Consider the following 17,553-nt stretch of genomic DNA (forward strand, 5'->3'; position numbering starts at 1 on the left):
GACACCATGCTGGGTGCACCCACTTAGTAGACCAGGCCAGATTTTTAGCCTGTTGCACATATGATTCAATATATACTGTAAATCCCAGACAACACATTAGTGGGGGAAAAAAAGGCGCTGTTGGACCCAATTACCTGGCGAGGGCCTCCTTCATCCTTGGGCATATAAACGGGCACCTTCAGCCTGCACTTGGGTCATCTCGAGGCCTCACGGCGCCGTTGCGGGATCCAAGTCCGACTAAAGTTCGCTGATGATGTTGCTCTCAAGGCACATTTTTCTTCCGTCTGTCCACTGCGCTCCAAAATCCCAACTCGTAATGAGTCGAGGGACGTTGAGGGTGGGCTGAGCAGGGTTGTGTGCTGCAGTCCACCACTAATCCGTAGTCGTTTAATGACGGTGGGGGGAGGGGGGGGGGGGGGGTTGACCAAGTCAGGAGGGGGGTGAGCATGTGACCCACACCAAGCTAAGAACTTAGGAGGGGGCTTGCTTGTGTACACACCTTCGTCTGGAGCTAAGTGGCCAGTCATTTGGGGCGCGGAGACTTTTTTTTTTTTAAATCTCAACCAAGCAAACGTGGGTGGGATTTTTGTGTGCAAAAAAAAAAAAAAGAAACAAGTCAGGCCAAAAATATATAGGCAAGTGGTTGTGTGCACCCAGATGAAGCCACTAGTTGACCTTTGTATGACCCCGCCCTATCCAGGTGTCCTGAGCCCAGAAATGATAACCATGCAAGTCCGAACAGAACCGTCACAGAATGACAACAGTAGCCGAGCGAGTCTCCAAACATCCTCCTGTTGATAAGCCCCATTTCTGGAGCCGATAATGGAATCTTTGACCAGATAATCTCAGCGGTCCGGCGCCCAATGAGCGCCATCCATCCAGGTGACCCCGAGTCACAGTGACAAATTCATTTGGACCCAATCAGGGATACGCTTGATATGTTCCGCTATTATTAGATGGATTTTGCTTTCTCACAGTGCTGCTAGACTATCTGCACGAGTCTCACTCACAGGGGGAAGCCGCAAGATTACACGCTCAAATTATCATCACACGTCAGTGCTCGAAGTTGAATGAACAATTCCAGCACAGTAAAAGCCAGACTAAAGAATGCAGACTGGTATTAGGTAGCATATGTTCACATGTGGACAAGATTGTTGGTAGAGAAAAAAAAATTGTTGAAAGAAAATTAACCAATGAAAATCAAGCATTGTTGCTTTTAATTGAGTTTCAACAGAATAAAAACAAAACTATTGAATATTATCAACATCATTATTATTATTATTATTTTATTATTTTTCTTTATTATTATCACTATCATTATTGATAAAAATAATGATGATAATAAAAAATAATAATCAAAAGAATAATGATAGTGATAATAATAAAGAAAAATAATAAAATAATAATAATAATGATGTTGATAATATTCAATAGTTTTGTTTTTATTCTGTTGAAACTCAATTAAAAGCAACAATGCTTGATTTTCATTGGTTAATTTTCTTTCAACAATTTTTGAAAGGCATAATAATTATTATTATTATTATTATTATCGTTCTTTTATAAACACCAACAATTTTCCACGTATGTATGAAAGCAGGTTCTGACTGGGCGTAAAGTAAAATGTTGATGAGTAAAAATCTTTTATTATTTTATTTTATTATTAAATTATTATTTATTTATTTTTTATTATTATTATCATTATCATTATTCTTTTTATTTTTTTGATTACCGTTTTTTTCCGTGTATAGTGCGCAATATTTTACTAATTTATTGTCCTAAAATCTGGGGTGCGTATTATACATGGGTACAAAGAAAAAAAATTTTAATTTTTTTTTTTTTAATTTTTTTTTTTTTTTTTTTAAATAAAGTCATGGTACAACAAAACCAACAACAGGACTGACCGACAAAGTCGTGGAACAAAAAGACAGGGTGACATTACCAAAGACAGGAACAGAATGACAGTAACACATGCAATGATCCAACGGTGAGCGAGGGGCAGACAGGACTTAAATACAAAACACGTTACATCGATTGAGGTGACACAGGAAGAGCGGGGTGACACGAACAGAAACTATGGCAACCTAGACACATAGCAAAACTGGGGACGGGACATGACAAATCTCCCCCGAAATAAAACTCACCTTTCTTCTTGTTTGTTGTCAATCGCGCATCGCATTCAGCCATCCTGCCCAACACACTTAGTAAAATTCATAATTGACGACACATCGTTTGATGCGATGGTGCAATCCTCGATGGTGTGTTATTGTCAAATATTGTTTGTTTTTTAATCTCCATCGCGGACCGGACGTCATACGGAGGCCGCCATTACAGATGCGCAGAACGGTTGCGCAAGACACGTCAGCTATATAAAGAGCGAGAGTTCAGTTCTCCACCTATTAGTTTCAATTCACAGTTTAATTAGCAGTTTCAATCAGCAAATAACAAAATGCGTATTACAGGTAATATTTTATTTCACAACACTTTGCCTTGTTCCTTTCGTCTCTGCTGTTCATTTCAAACACGCTCCATACGACCGCAATGCTCTTGTATCAGACGCTCGCTCGATCACCTGCTAGTTTGCCGTCTGTCACAATGTACCCTACACAAATCCGAAACATTTATTGCGGCTCCGAGTCACGACGAGGGGCAAGTTTTGGTTTCCAAGGTTGTTTTTATTCCTCTTCAACGTATCTCCCATACAGAGCCGCCTCATTCCCCTGCGCACGGAGCGCGGTGGTGCGTTTAGGGGCAGTCGGAGAAATCAACGCCAACAAAAAAAAATGACATCCAGCCTAGTTAAGACCATACCAAAGACTTTAAAAATGGGACCCATTGCCTCCCTGCGTGTGTGACGATCTTTGGGACTTAAAAAAAAAAAAAGAAAAAAAAAAAAAAAATTAAAAAAATTCATAAAAATTGGGTGCGTATTATACATGGGTACAAGCTTTTTTCCAGCATCAGCATGCCATTGTTAGGGGTGCGTACTATACATGGGGGCGCACTATACACGGAAAAAAACGGTACTATTTTTTACTATCATCATTATTGTTATTATAATAATAATGATTATTTTTATTATTATTATCGTTCTTTTATCAACACCAACAATTTTCCACATTTTTGTATGCAAGCAGGTTCTGACTGGGCGTAAAGTAAAATGTTGATGAGTCGAAATCGTGCAAGTCGAGAAGCGAGAGCATTGTTGCATCAATGGCACATTTCAAATATGCACTCATCATCTTTTTAAATATTCCATCCCTCCGCTGCCAAAGAGTCTGCGGCTGCACGCTGGGATCATTAAAGTGTGAAGCGCTTTTCTAATGAGGAGATAAGCGGCCGATTTGAGAGAAGCTAATGTGAAGAGCCTCGCATGACTATCAGCAAATTAGGGGCTCCAGACCGGCCGGCCGGCCGGCCGGCAAAAAGGCTTTGTTTGAATACTTTGTCCTACTTTTGTGTGTCACGGAAGACGACAAGGGCGAGTGAACGTGTTGGGTTCAGTCACCTGGCGAATTGCTGCTGCAAGGAGACGAACTGTGCCCGGCCCAGCTCGGATTCTTCCGTCACTTCACGCAGACGCTTCTCGCTCTCCAGACGCAGACGTCGCTCTTCCTCTAGCTCATGGATCAGCTTTTCTCGCTGCAGAGGAAAAAGAACATCCGCATGTTACGCCAAAACAATCATTCGACGTTGAACATTTTATACGCGAATAACGATAAAATAACATCACCCAAATTTAATACGCAATCCTCGCCAATGTTTAATACTCAACTTGGATTTGGATTTTTAGCTGCCGGTTTCTGAAAACTGAACCATTTTGAATCAATTTCCGAATGATGATGTCACATTTCTAGCCACGCATGACTTGGCAGTCATGTTTGGTTAAAGTAAAAAAAAAATCGTTAAAGCTAAAAGGTTTTCAAGAGCCGTGCTGATTTATTTTTAGATTCATAGATTAGCACATGCTAATGAAATTCGCTTGCTTGTTAAAGTTGTTGACAGTTTTGGTTGGAGTATTCATGTTTGCTGTGTCATGTGCCACCTAGCTAGCTAGCTAGCTAGCAAAGGGTCAAACTCATAGCGGCTGCTAACCACAACGAAACCCACGAGGTCCACATCCGGTTGCCATGGCAACAAAAGCCAAAAGGCGCATTCGCTGTTGGTTTCGCAGTGTATCGCGCGAGGCTAATTTATTGTTTAAACTGCGACGATTGTTTACACTCGGATTGGCACGTTGCTACGACACCTTCAAACTGTTTTTAATTGTGGAGGGGGAAAAAAATGGTCTCTCATATTGTCAGACAGTTCCTAAAGATTTTTAGATCGATTTTGCTGCTTCAATCAATGGAGATTAATGAGCCTGTAAGAAAAGAAGCCATGCTAGCACAAGCTATGAAATCCCCGCTGTGATCCAAAGTTGATTTCCTTGGCCCCAATTTGGTTTCGCGGTTCTTGCGCAATTTGCACCTTCTGGTTGGCTTTCTGTAGTTTTGTTCATTACGTCTCTTGCGAAGAAGAAATTGCGGTAACTTCGATCCAGTTGAGGATTTCACGACGGGTTGTTTTGAGGTCTTAGCACCACCATTTTTCTTTCACCAATTTATGCTGTTTTCATTCATCTGCCCATCCAACACCTGCTACACTTTTCAAAATACTTGTATTAGAGGTGGCCAATGTTTGTGAAATAGCTTACAATCATCTTTTGATGACCACACAAAAAGGAAGTCACTCGAGGCGAGCGTAGGTAAGCCAGCGATAATTTAAAGAAAAACCTGGCTTGACATTGAAATCCACAGTTGTGCACAAACCCACTCTGATAAAAACGCATCTTCTACGGCAAAGGTAAAAATTCAGAGAGGAAAGTAAATAATGATGACATTTAATAATAAGTTGTTGCTACTTCGCCTCAAAAGAAAGTTCACCCAAAAATGTCAAAGTACATCACAGCTTCAATCTTTCACTGCTGCCGAGCTTTTTATGCTCGACTCGCGTGGGAAACGCAGAGCGTCGTTGCCTTGATATTGACAGAAAAGCCCAAAGCGCCCAAAAAGACTCGTGTCAACTTAACCAGTTTTATCAGTTTTTTCTCTCCAACTCAAGACGAGTCTGAAATGAAATCTTTGTCCATGCTTTAATTGGATTCTTCTGTCTTGATGGCCTCAGCTATCTGTTGCACGGCCGACATGAACCCTCCTCGAAATGTACTTTAAAGTCTCAGACGCTCCTATGGTAATTTGAAATTATACGTGAATTAGCTCAACTCGTTGCCGGGAAACCGACACGGTACTGCATCAGGAACTGTCTGCGCTCATCTGGACAGAGATGCTCATGTAAAAATTTACAAGTTTAATAATGAAGCTACTTACGAGGACAGGGATATATTGGTAATCTAAAATGCTGACCTGAAAGTTTGTATTTCATCTATATTCTTGGATAGCATCAACATTTTTTGTATTTTATCAAATGTCTTAACAGTCTCCTGTGGACAAGTGTTAAAAATTAAACTGGTGAAAGATTGCCACAATTAACAACACTGGACTGAAAATACACAAGTCACTGGTCACAAAATTAGGTACACTTCCACAAAAAAGCAGACAACTGTTGGAATATTTGGCCCAAAAAAAAAAAGGACGAACTAACTCGAAAGTAATTTGATAAATACAAATTTCTGAAAATGAATAAGTGACAGTCAAGTATTGCTTTATTTTTTATTGTTTCAAACTGAATCGGATATTTATTTTTCCCCACAGCTGTTGGTCAGCTCGGAGCAGTTTGCAGACAAGCGTGAGGGGGACCTCTAGTGGTGGGAAAGTGATAACGCACGTAAACACTTAGCAACTATCAGACATGATTTAAATCACACTTAACTAAAAAAATATAAAAAGGTCACTCAGGGAGACATAATATGTGGTTGTGGTGTAGAACTGCATTGTATCATATATTGGTTTTTATTTCAATAAGCCAAAAAAACCATTCAAATCCATCCAATTCTGCATATTTAACAATCTGCCTGTTTTACAGTAACCAGACAAAACCGCTAAACAACCAACTCGCACTCATGTAAACGGTTCCACTTACAAAAGCACATTTTGTCCAGTCGAATCTATTAGGGCGTGAATACAAAACCCAAGACACCATTAAAACCGGCACACGGTCTTGCCGTGGTTGTAAATTGGCGGCTACTACAGTATGTGAGGCTCCCTTCTGTCAAAAGTAACGACTGCTATAAATCCAACTGCAAAAAAAAAAGCATAAAGTGCAACAGAAAAAAAAGCAAACCTCCACACCTGGACCCATAACAAACCTCCACTTTAGTCGTAAAGTCGAATGACCTCCATGCAAACATGAATTTGAATGACAAAGCTGCTAGTAACGCAAGACAAAAAAGCTTTTCTTCACGCAGTAATGTGCATGGTATTGTTGCACGTCCCTCGAGCAACAGTAGCTTTTTGTTATTTGGATTTGCCCGCATGGCAAAAGCGCCACTGCCGACCCAACCGAGCTAAGAATCTCAATAACAAGGCAGGATTTACTGTTTTATTCCGGTGAAAGCCTTCGATAGCTTCAACTCAATATATAATTTCTGTAGTTTAACCAGGCAGGAGGCTATTAAATCCAACATTAGCATATCTTTATGTGGCCAGAAATCCACAGCAATACATCAGAGCCACTCTGAAATGGCTTTTATTCCTGGAAATGTTCTTTAATGGCATCCAGCGAACCTCTAGAAGAACATTTAGTTCAACCAACGACAGGCACCAAAAAGGATTCTTCCATTCATCGCCTGTCATCCTTGATGAGACATACAGGTGTAATATTGTTTTCTGCCTGTAGAGGGCGCCAAACTAACAAGCACATCTGCCCAAACATTAACTAAATAGGAGAAGCTCATTTGTAAAATGGCCCGGGGATGGCTTTTTATCTACTGAGCAATATACAGTATTTTCAATAAGCCCTTAGAGGATAAAGTTTGACCTCCATCACAGACGAAGCACATTTCATTTCCCGGATGATAAAAAAAAAAAAAAAACACCCATCTCGTGATGAGTCCATTTATCACGGCCAACGCGCAACGCTCGTAATTGAGTGAAGTGCAAGATGCACTGAGACTGTGTGCGTCTTATGTAGTCTTAAATGCTGCAGCGAGTTCTGCTTCTGAAATTGCTCTGCATTAGAAGGTAATGGTGCCCTCATTCAGACTGAATTACTACATCAGCCCTGCCCCTCCCCCTCATAGTGCCCTCAAAGATCCACGGATGGCTGTAAATTCATTAGAGCTCAGTCTCCGCTCGCAGGTCCGACTCCCACTTAGGAAAAGCTACATCAGCATAATCAGCTCAAGTGCACGACTGAGCGAGCCTGCATCAATTGATGTCCGTCCTCCTGGAGGATGCGTGGGTACAATTTTGGGGCAGCTCGATAATCTCCTCATGACTCAGACCCCCCCGCGTCTTCGCCCCCCCCTCATTCAGATTCTAATCAAAGGGCCGGGAGCGGGTCTCTGGCTTGTTGCTAAAGCAAACATCAGGGACACAATACACCGGCAAGGTTCTGAGTTCATTAATAAAACATGTCAGTGGGTTATGTGTGTGTGTGTGCTCATCAGCAGCAATAAAATTCAAATGGAGACGTGCAACAAGGAGGATTTGGGATGCTTTGCTGGAATTTAATGTCATGGTTGTATTTGCACTGCCGGAGCTAAGATTTCTTTCCTTGGGGGGGGGGGGGGGGGGGCGAGGGGGCATACAAGGATATTTAAGGGGGTCCACAAAAAAATGATAATAAACATACACGGGAGACTGTGGGGAATGAAGAAATAAAAAATCGGAAAATACCCAAACTTCGATAATCTGACCTGGCAGTTTCTTATTGTCACCTGGCTGTCAGCACTCGTCCACCTCTCAGGTCAAGGAGGGGGAGTTGAGCGCCCCCCCCCCCCCCCCCCCTGGACGTGCCTGATAAGGCCCCGTATGCAAAAGCAGCACCTGAGTTCACATTCACTGTCACACTTTGAAGCAGCGGCTGTCAGAAAGACTCCGAGAAGCCCTTTGAGGTGTTTCGTTATCGGCTCGACAAACTGCCTTCAATCTTAACCGTGCTGTCAGTGTCGTTTAGTGATAAATGAATGGTCATTAATCACTGACACGCTGCTCATCTCATTAGGACCAACGACACACTACTGACTACTTCCATTATCCCCTGATAAAAAATAAAGCCACGGAGGTCTACTGATAACCAATAAAAACGATTAATAAAGCGGTCCGATGAAACGATTATTGTTTGACTTCACGTGCTCACTGCTGAATCTGGTTTCTTTCTTCTGATGCTTTTCACGTGCGTGTTTAGTGGCGCATGCAAGCCAAACCTTGACAGCAGCACCTCTGTCTTTTTGCCGTAACGTATCAGTGAGCGTCCACAGACCCTCAAAGAAAAATAAAGCTCCCAAAGTCGAGATGGTTTATTTTCACATGTTGTTTACACAGCCGTTTCCAGTGGCCATAATCTTAGCCTTTTTTTTTTTTTTTCCTCTCTAATGGGGAGCCCCGCCCCCCTGGGCAGCGCATGTAACGCTCTCTTTATGAGTCTGCATGTGGACGTGTGTTTTGAGCCTGACAGGAAACCCCCGCATCCTGCCCCCTCCCCAAATGGACGGACGGAGATTGTAGCTTTAAACCACCGTGGCCCGGCCCGGCCCGGCACCACGCCTCTGGGAAGAATTCCAGCAAAAAAAAAAAGAAAGGAGGCGATGAGCCTGTTAATGAGCAATTCCACTCTGAACAGATGAGGTTTTTGGAAAGAAAAGCCACGGACCCAAACATGCCCTCTGTCTTGTAGGAATTTTAAATGTCCAAATCCACAATAAAGTTTCCGCGTTCGCACCAATTGCGAATTGGTCAAGTGATTCTGCACAAGTTCCAAAAGTCGCTCGTTGTGTTGCTCAACAGGGAAATTAAATTAGGGGACAAGCGGTATAGAAAATGGATGGATGATGAATTATAAGCATCATGTGACCTTCACTGCTTAATATCCCCTCGAGGGAAAAATGGCAGGGTGTACGTGGAAATGGGCATCGGCACAAGTCGTTGTTGGTTTCTACTTTCTGGCAGTTATTATCTCCTCCGTGCAGCTTTTTTTTTTTCTCTCTTTCTGGTGAGGAGCCGCGATGCCTCCCAGGAATGCCACAAAGCGCCAAAAAGGGAGTGCGAGGGGACTCCAACTGGGGTAAGCCCAATTTCAAATGGAGCTTAGTGATACCCCCCTACCAGCTCCTGTCTCAGACAGATAACTCGACCCCCCCCCCCTCCCCTTCCCGGTCCCACCACCATGTGCACGCTTACAATCCACACACTTTGAAGACATAATTAGCATGTTGTGTAGAGCTGCTCCTCCGTCGCCAATGAGATGTTTTGCTTGGCTCGGGTCGGCGAGGTTAGTGTTACAGGAGGAGGTAATGATGCCGCAGAGAAGATGATAGTGTGTGCACGTACAAAGCCAGAACATGCACAGGGGGGGGAGGGGGGGGATTAGTGGCTGTGACGGGGCAATGAATTGAGAAGGTCAAGTTTTAAATGCCCAGCGTGAACTTTGCCCATGAGACTCACGGCTACGCGGTCAAATATAAGTTGGACACGTGAGCGGCGTGACATTGTGGAAGGAGGTCAAGTGGAGGTGAGGGAGGGGGGGGGGGGCGCCGATGTGGGAAGATGACTCGATGAGATTCTACTGGCGTCTGTGGTCATCTTCTTTTACGACATAATTTATGTGTACCTTCACCTGTTCACTTGAACCGCAACGGTATGCTAAAGTCCCTTTGAGGAATTCGAGACGATATGATGACCTCCTTGACCAGAAAGAAAGGGGGGGGGGGGGGGGGTCCGACATCATCAAGCAACAAGCTTTTCAAAGTGGGTCAATCAGCTGACGTCTATTGAATCACACGGTTTGAGATTTGATCTCGTGACAGCACTAGAAAGCCTCGCCTAGGACAAGGATGTCTGTGGTCTTTTTTTAGCTCACCTAATTTCATTTAATCGTCTCCCACAAAAGCAATTTTGATGAGCTGGCACCAATTGACTGACTCATGGGTTGCTTGGGTGTACCTTACCATTGTTCCCTCACTCTTGCTCCGCGCGACTTCCCTCTGCAGGCGAGCCACGGCCAGTTTTTCCCTGAACAAAAAAAAAAAGAGAGAGAAATGGGGAGAATAAGCAGCGTGATATGATTAGGCCTAGGAATAAAATCCTTGTTAAGCTCTCAGAAGTCAATCGATTCCAATGTCAACAAATGGCGGCCATGTTTGACGGCCAGTCAATCAACCAAAGCCTTCCTTAAGTGAGCCACCTGAAAAAAGTCTCGGTGTGACATCAGAGTTTGTTTTTTTTTAGCCGCCTGCTCACCTGTTGGGCCAGTTCACACCTGGTGATTAAAAATCCGTCGTGCGGCTGACGGATGAATGGTCCGTCTGGAGCCAAACAATGGCGCTGGCTTTAACGACGCCAGACACATTCGAGTAAAGGCGGCGTTGTCAAACAAGCAGTCAGGTGCTGACTAACTGAGCAAGAGTGGAGACTAAAGTGTGTGTTTGGGTGTGTGTGTGTGTCAAGTCTGACGGCATCGGTGCTCAATTACTTTAGTAGCACCTGAAAAAAAGTATTAGCATATGGTCCTACGTCGAATTTGCGTAACAAGTCATAAGTTTTATTTCGAAAAAATAATTTTATAATAGTGTTGGGAAAATATCAAAACTGTACTTAAATTTAGGGGAGTTTATTTTTAAATGATAATTTTTACTAAGATGCATTAAATGACAAACGTGCTTACATAAGTGTTAGAAAATACACATTTCCTAAAGATTGGAATATATGGAGCACTTAGTTATCATTATTATCATCATTATTTAAACGTTAAATACAACTGAACTGCACCATAAAAAGTACAGAGGGGGATTGGAAAAAAAAAAGCTTAAATATTGAGTCTAATGTTTTTATTTTATGTTTTCAATGCGCCATATGTTATTGGATTTGTATGAAAGTTGTGTGACCAGTTGCACAACACTTTTCTCCTTATCCTCGAGGGTTGGCAGGGGAGACACGTCATTTCCACACTCTTGCAAATTTTTGCTTTGTTACAACCGGCCGGGCCTGGCACCAGTCCACTTTGTTTCATCGCACACGCCTGTTCTACCGGCCCATTACGCCCTTCATGAGAAAACACATCAGGCATTTGGAATTTCGATTTAAGGTCGGGCTGCTTCCTCCAAAGTATGATAATGTGGAATCCGTAGCGCGTAAAAATGCGAGTTTCTTGGTCAAGTTTCTCAGAATTCTTTTTATATTTGAGTTCTATTTATTGTTTTCTATTTATTTTTAAGTTATTCATTTGTAAAACATAGCTCACGTTTAACCTATGTGATCATTCCCACAGCCTCAGCATCTTTCTCATGACGAGACGTAACTAACCACATCCGGCAAGAAGGTTGTTGGGGGGAGAAGAAAAAAAAAGGCTGTCGTATTTGACTTTGGAGTGCTTTGCAAATATTTCCACCGCCGTGACCGCTGTTTGCCGTTCATGAGGGCGAAAACCACAAAAACAAACGTGCTGGTTTGATCTTAACCAGCTTAAACATCTCACAACGTTTTGAGCATTCTGCACATATTGCATTTAGGTGCAGGAACAAGATTATTTAAAAAAAAAAAAAAAAAAGTTCCTGATATTGTCTGGGAGTTATCCAGTGACCCGAACACGTCAGTCGGAGCCACAAGGATGCACAAACGTTTGCATGATGGGCAACGGGCCCGCCATGCATTTATGTATTAGCGTCTGAGTCCCTGCTGGGCTAAGAGCTGTGGCGTGCACGCGATCCCGTGGCCCACATCGAGGTGCTGCGCGCCAGCATGGGTCATCCCCATCCATAATCTCGCCATTGACTGTTTATGTAACTCGAAAAAATCTCGTGTGAACCAAGCCTGGCGGGCGCTCAACAGTAGAAGAATCAATTTGCTTCGCATTTTCTAAAACTTTGCTCCTTCCTTTATCAATTATAGCTTTCAATCTTGACTTTGATAATGCTTAACAGTTTCCAGGACCTGAGCACAGACAACATCTCAGACAACATCGACCCCCCCCCCCCCTACTAGGTCTTGGATGGAGACTCAGCCACAGCTGGAGACCTCCCCGACGTGGAGGTTGAGTGCGCCGGACGGCGGCGGAGAAACAAACAGGAGCCACATGTCAGCGGCGTACACACCCATTCGTCTGGCTGGCCGGCTTGATGAAGCTTTAGCTCGCAGTAGCAGAGTATCAATTATTAACGTGTTGAAATGTGATGAGCCGGCGCACACAAAGAACCTCGTTGCAAATGTATTTTGTCTGCGGAGCGTTCGAGATCATTTATGGGCAAAGTTACGCACGTTCTTGAGCTCACGCATGCGCTGAGTGGAGTCACAGGAGATCGGAATCGTTGAGCACGAGTAACTTAATTTTTTCTTTTTTTTCCCACCAAGCAGTACAGTTCACTTCAGTTCACCACAAATCAATGGTCAACCCGGAGCATTTCCAAGCCAAAACTATTGCCTGCTATAGTTTGGTATATTTGATCATTTTTTGGTAAATGTAATTATTTTTTATATATTTTATATTTATATTATAATTTTTTTTTTCGTATATTTATATATATTTTTTTTTATAATATATTTTTTAGATAGTAGTATTTTATATATACTTATATATATATATATATATATATATATATTTTTTTTTAAGATAGTATTTTTTCCCAAATATATACAATTGATCCGTTCACAAGAATTAATTTCAAAGTAAAAATAAAGACCACATCCCTTTTGGTAAATTTAATATTTTTTATATATTTTATATTTATTTTATAATTTTTTTCGTATATTTATATATATATATTTTTTTTTTAAATATATTTTTTAGATAGTAGTATTTTATATTTTCTTATATATATATATATATATTTTTTTTTTAACATAGTATTTTTTCCCAAATATATACAATTGATCCGTTCACAAGAATTAATTTCAAAGTAAAAATAAAGACCACATCCCTCAAAACAGGATGAAGAGGAACGCTTGGTTCACTTCACGTACGATCTTGCAAATGATCTATAACATCAAAGCGCTCGGTGTGCTTGTTTCGAAACTCCAACATGGGAATGTCGCTGTCCACACCCAGATTAGATGATTCCTCCAAGACTTCTCCTGAGCTGCAAGGAATGCGCTCGCTCGTCCAGCGAGGCTTATTGTTGTTTTCTTATGCCAACTCTCAATATAAACATAAAAAAAAAGTGAAATTGAGCACTAATGAGACGAGATGGAAAAAAACGATTAAGCATTTCAAAGACATGACACCAGCATTTAAGACACACCTCATTGTGACACACAAACATTTTTGGCCTCCAGCTTAAGTAATTATGTTGTTTCATCTTTTTTTTTTTCCCGATGATCATCTCCCGTGTGTCACACGCTTGCCTCCGCCTCCGGGCTACTTCATCTCAGCAAGTCCGGGCTACTGAGGCGCGAGTCAACTTTTAAGAATACATTTACTGAATTTCCCGTCCTCATAAATACACCTACTGGGGGCCGCGTTGTTAAAATGTATTATTACTGGCCAACTGGACTAGACGTTTGACAGGAAGTTGGAAGAAGAACATGCCAAGAACCCGTTGCGCTACTGTCTACTCATAAACTGAAGTGGCGACACGACAATTTTTTTTTTTAGGGCTGATTTGCAGCTGGGCAAAGCAAAGCTTTTGTCTAAATGCATTGTAATTCACGCTTTCCATGCATTGTCCGCCATTTTTGCTTGTCGCGACTCAAATTTACTGGAATGTTCTGTTGATTCATGGGGAGGACCAAGCGGTGACATCAGGTGGTTTTCAAACAGTGACGGACAAACAGCTTCACATCCAAGCACTTGAGCTACGTCTTTCGAATTGGCATGGCAGCCTCACGTCGGACTTGCGGCATGCTAGCGGTGAAGTCATCCGAGGGCTTTTACTTGCAATAATTCACTCTCAGAAAAGAGCAAAAGGGCTGAAGAGTTCCAACATGGCAGAAGAAGTCTTTTTCAAGACCCCCTCAATTTGCTCACCGCCATAAAGGCGTCACCGTGACAACTTCAGAAGCTGGGATCTTTGCTAGCTTTTGTTCTAAGAACCTTGCGAGATTCATGTGATCGCCATCGTGCGTCCGAGTAAACAAAGATGGCTGTAGGCGAGAACGCGGCGCCACCATGTGAGCTGAAATCAAATAAACTCTCGGGCGATATCATGAGATTTCGCAAAACAAGAGAGGTTTGTCTTACAAACAAGTGGACTGTTTACATTCGCACTTTGTTTCGCTCGCATGGAAGCGACCCTTGTCGTTGAAAATGCTCAGACCTTGGAGACGCTACGCCGGCGGTGGGAATCATGTGGGAAAGTCGTCTGGAAGAAGGACACCCCCCACTCCCAAAGCTTTCAAAGAAAGGGGAAACACTTCCACGCTGAGGCCCACTCGACGAGCCATTAAACCGGGATGACATTCCTCAATAATTCACTTTGACCTGAGCCCAACATGCTAGCTGAGGGTCAATGAATACACGCAGTGGGAGGGAGTGGGGGGGTGGAAATAAATTTCAATGTCTGAATGTCAAAGTGACAAAAAGGAAAAGCAGTCAGTGGGGGAAAGTCATTTTGTAAAATCGCGCAAAAAGAAATGTCAGCATGGCCACAATGGAGAGAATTATAGTTTTAATTTGAGCGAACCAAATCGGTCCACTTGCCAATCCTCTTATCCGGTAATCCCCAGGTAGGTTTCACATAGAGGCAGACTCCAACTACCCAGCATGGCAAAAACACATCTGGCATGCTCACATGTTGACATATTGCCCCCCCACCCCCCTTTAAAAAGGGGCAAAGTGGCCTCATGTCCAACTTGCCGAGATAGCAAACTACCTTCTCCTCTTGATGGCTGCCATTCAAGTCATGACATCATGGAAGAATCTGTTTTGCTGTCAAACTTGGACGCCACTGATTCCCATGGCAGGAAAAAAAAAAAAATCAAATCTGGCATTTTGTCAAAATCAACAAGAGTCAAACTTCTTTTACTCTCCCATGCTTTGCTATCATCTTCTCGGATGGTTCTGTTTATAGAGATAACAAAAATACGCTAAGATATCCATTTATAGTATGTGTTCTTTAAAAATGGCCGACTTGAAACTTTGGAGGAACTCAAAAATCGGAGACATCAATGCTATAATTGTCGGAATTAAAAAAATAATTAAAAAAAATCACATTTTCATTGCAACATTCCACAGTGGTCTTTAACGGACCGCCAAGAAAATCTTAATCTGCTCGAGAGAGTGTGAAAGGACAAAAGCGGGCAGCATTCCTATGTCTATAAATCCCCCAACAAGGACAGTGATCCATTTCCTTCTGCTATCAGTCCCAGTCAACATGGTTAATGCCACAATCTGTTGCCACTGGCGACACCGGACGCAATTCTCTGCACCCCCCACTGGTTCGTCCAACTCACTATCCAAGATCGTTCCTGAGCAATTCTTTTTTTTTTTTCCATCCATGATCTGCTGCAAATTTCCCTTCAATGGACCAGAATCACTCAAAAATATAAAGTCGCTCTTACCCCGGTGGAGATGCAGCATTCTGGTGCAGTCAGCGCACACTCATGGTAATCCAGCCAGATTGCTTCCGTTTCTGCAAATGGTACCGGTTGAAGTTTACAACTAGCGAATCGTCTTTGTTTTCTTTTCTGCAGCGCTTTGGACTCGGCTAACGTGCATCAAGCCTCTCGGATCTTCTTCCCTCTGCTCTCTCCCGACGTGCGCTCTGCCTCTCAGCTGTGGTCTCTTTCACATCAACACGCAGCAGTGTCACCCCCCCACCCCCCTCTTTCCTCCCCCGCCCCCCTTGCTCGCCGCTCCGCCCCGCCCCCGAGCTTTATCTCGCCGTTTCTGCTTTGCGCTCAGACCTTGTCTCTCCTCCAAGCGGGACGTTGAACATGTGTTCACTGCTGCATCTCTGGAAGTCGGGAATCATGGAGGAAGATTTTTTTTTTTTTATTACAATGTGTGTTTGGAACAAAACAGGCAAGCTGACTCCTGTATATGTTTGAAAATACTATTTAGGATGCCCAAAAAAACAAAAATGGCTGACCTAGACACTGAATGATTGTCCATTGTGTCAGGTGACAACAAATGGCCTTTTTTACAAGAACCGCCGGGTAAAGTCAAGCAAAGCAGCAGGGGAAGGCAAAGTGTGGAAAAGAAGGTCTGCTCGCTCTGAGCTCTCGCCCATCTGCTGCAATCATAATCAGTCTCAGATGAATGGCTGTGACAAACTGAAGCCTCCTCGACCGGGCCTGCGAGCGAGAACCGAGAGAGATGGAGGCGCCCTCTTTTGTCTGCCTCCCAATGGGACCAGTACGAAGGGAGGCGGATACGGGGAGGGGAGAAAGGGGGAATTAAAAGGCTCCCGTTGACAGAAGTGGACAGTTAAAGAGGGAGAAGAAAGGGGCCGGTCTGACTCGGAGTCGAGGCCATCGCTGCCACTTGGCCCCGTATTCGCTGTCACTAATGCGATGAAAGAACAATGACACCGACCGTGTGAGGAAATTAGAATCGTGTGTGGGGGGGGACCAATTAGGAAAGATGCTCCACATTGTTTGAACCCCGCTGTCTCATTCATCATCGTAAACATCAGGAAGATTCACGACGGCCGGTGACGATGATGAGAGTTATGCGGACGGATAATCGTGTTGAACATAAGCGCAGCTGTCCCGCGGGCAAATCTGAATATGGAGCCGGCGGCACGATTTGATTCTCAGAGCAGGTGGCTGCCAATTAGGCGTCATTGTCCCGCTTGGGTAAAAAAGACAAATGGTCGACCGAGTCAGCATTAACACGTACACGTGTGCGTAATGAAAAAAATATCGAAGGCGGTGATCCACGTTAATTAGATCAGCGGCCTTTTGCCGTCCCACGTTGGTTTCCGCCATTGTTTAGTTGAACTTTCAAACTCCCGTCATTCAAATATTCCGTCTGTCCCATATGAGTGCACGCAAAATGGTTCTGCTGTGGTCGTTACCGCATCCGTGTTTGGAAAAAATCGGCTGCCCCGTACAGTCAGCCTGGCTCCAGTGGTGTTGCATGTAAACGTAGACACGCTTAGGCTAGCTTAGCATTCCACAGTCAGCCCGTGAGCGAAGGCAAAACTGAGACAGGACGCTGCTGAGACAGAGATCGATACGGGCCGGAGCGGCGGGCCGTCGGAACGCAAGTGCAGCCGAGCACAGCCTTGTTTAAGGAGTGGCTGGACAGCAGCTTGTTTTCAAATGGACTCTTCCACAACTAACTGAATCTTGCCTTGGTTTGTTGAGACTCGTTTTCACAAACTAGTTCGGTTTGTTTCAGTTTCTCGCTCTTGCTCTCTCCATCCATCTATTTCTATCTATCTATTTCTATATATCCATCCACCTATCCATCCATCCATTGACGTCTGCATTTCTACATTTTATATATATATATATACAG

General features: G+C 43.3%; 1 protein-coding gene across 8 annotated transcripts in view; it reads right to left on the reverse strand.

Moving 5' to 3' along the window:
* Nucleotides 1–17,553, reverse strand: part of LOC133166810 (nck-associated protein 5-like) — a 65,744-nt gene that overhangs the window by 28,841 nt on the left and 19,350 nt on the right. For 7 of the 8 annotated variants that reach the window (XM_061297114.1, XM_061297131.1, XM_061297105.1 and 4 more), the window contains 2 exons: nt 10,106–10,169; nt 3,506–3,639 (listed from right to left, as the gene is read on the reverse strand). In XM_061297114.1, coding sequence (XP_061153098.1) covers nt 3,506–3,639; nt 10,106–10,169 — 198 coding nt within the window. Of the gene's footprint in view, nt 1–3,505; nt 3,640–10,105; nt 10,170–15,647; nt 15,882–17,553 lie in introns of those variants that run through there. The other variant, XM_061297162.1, reaches the window with a different exon arrangement.

The sequence above is a fragment of the Syngnathus typhle genome, linkage group LG2 (genome assembly GCF_033458585.1).
Source record: "Syngnathus typhle isolate RoL2023-S1 ecotype Sweden linkage group LG2, RoL_Styp_1.0, whole genome shotgun sequence".
NCBI classification, from domain to species: Eukaryota; Metazoa; Chordata; class Actinopteri; order Syngnathiformes; family Syngnathidae; genus Syngnathus; species Syngnathus typhle.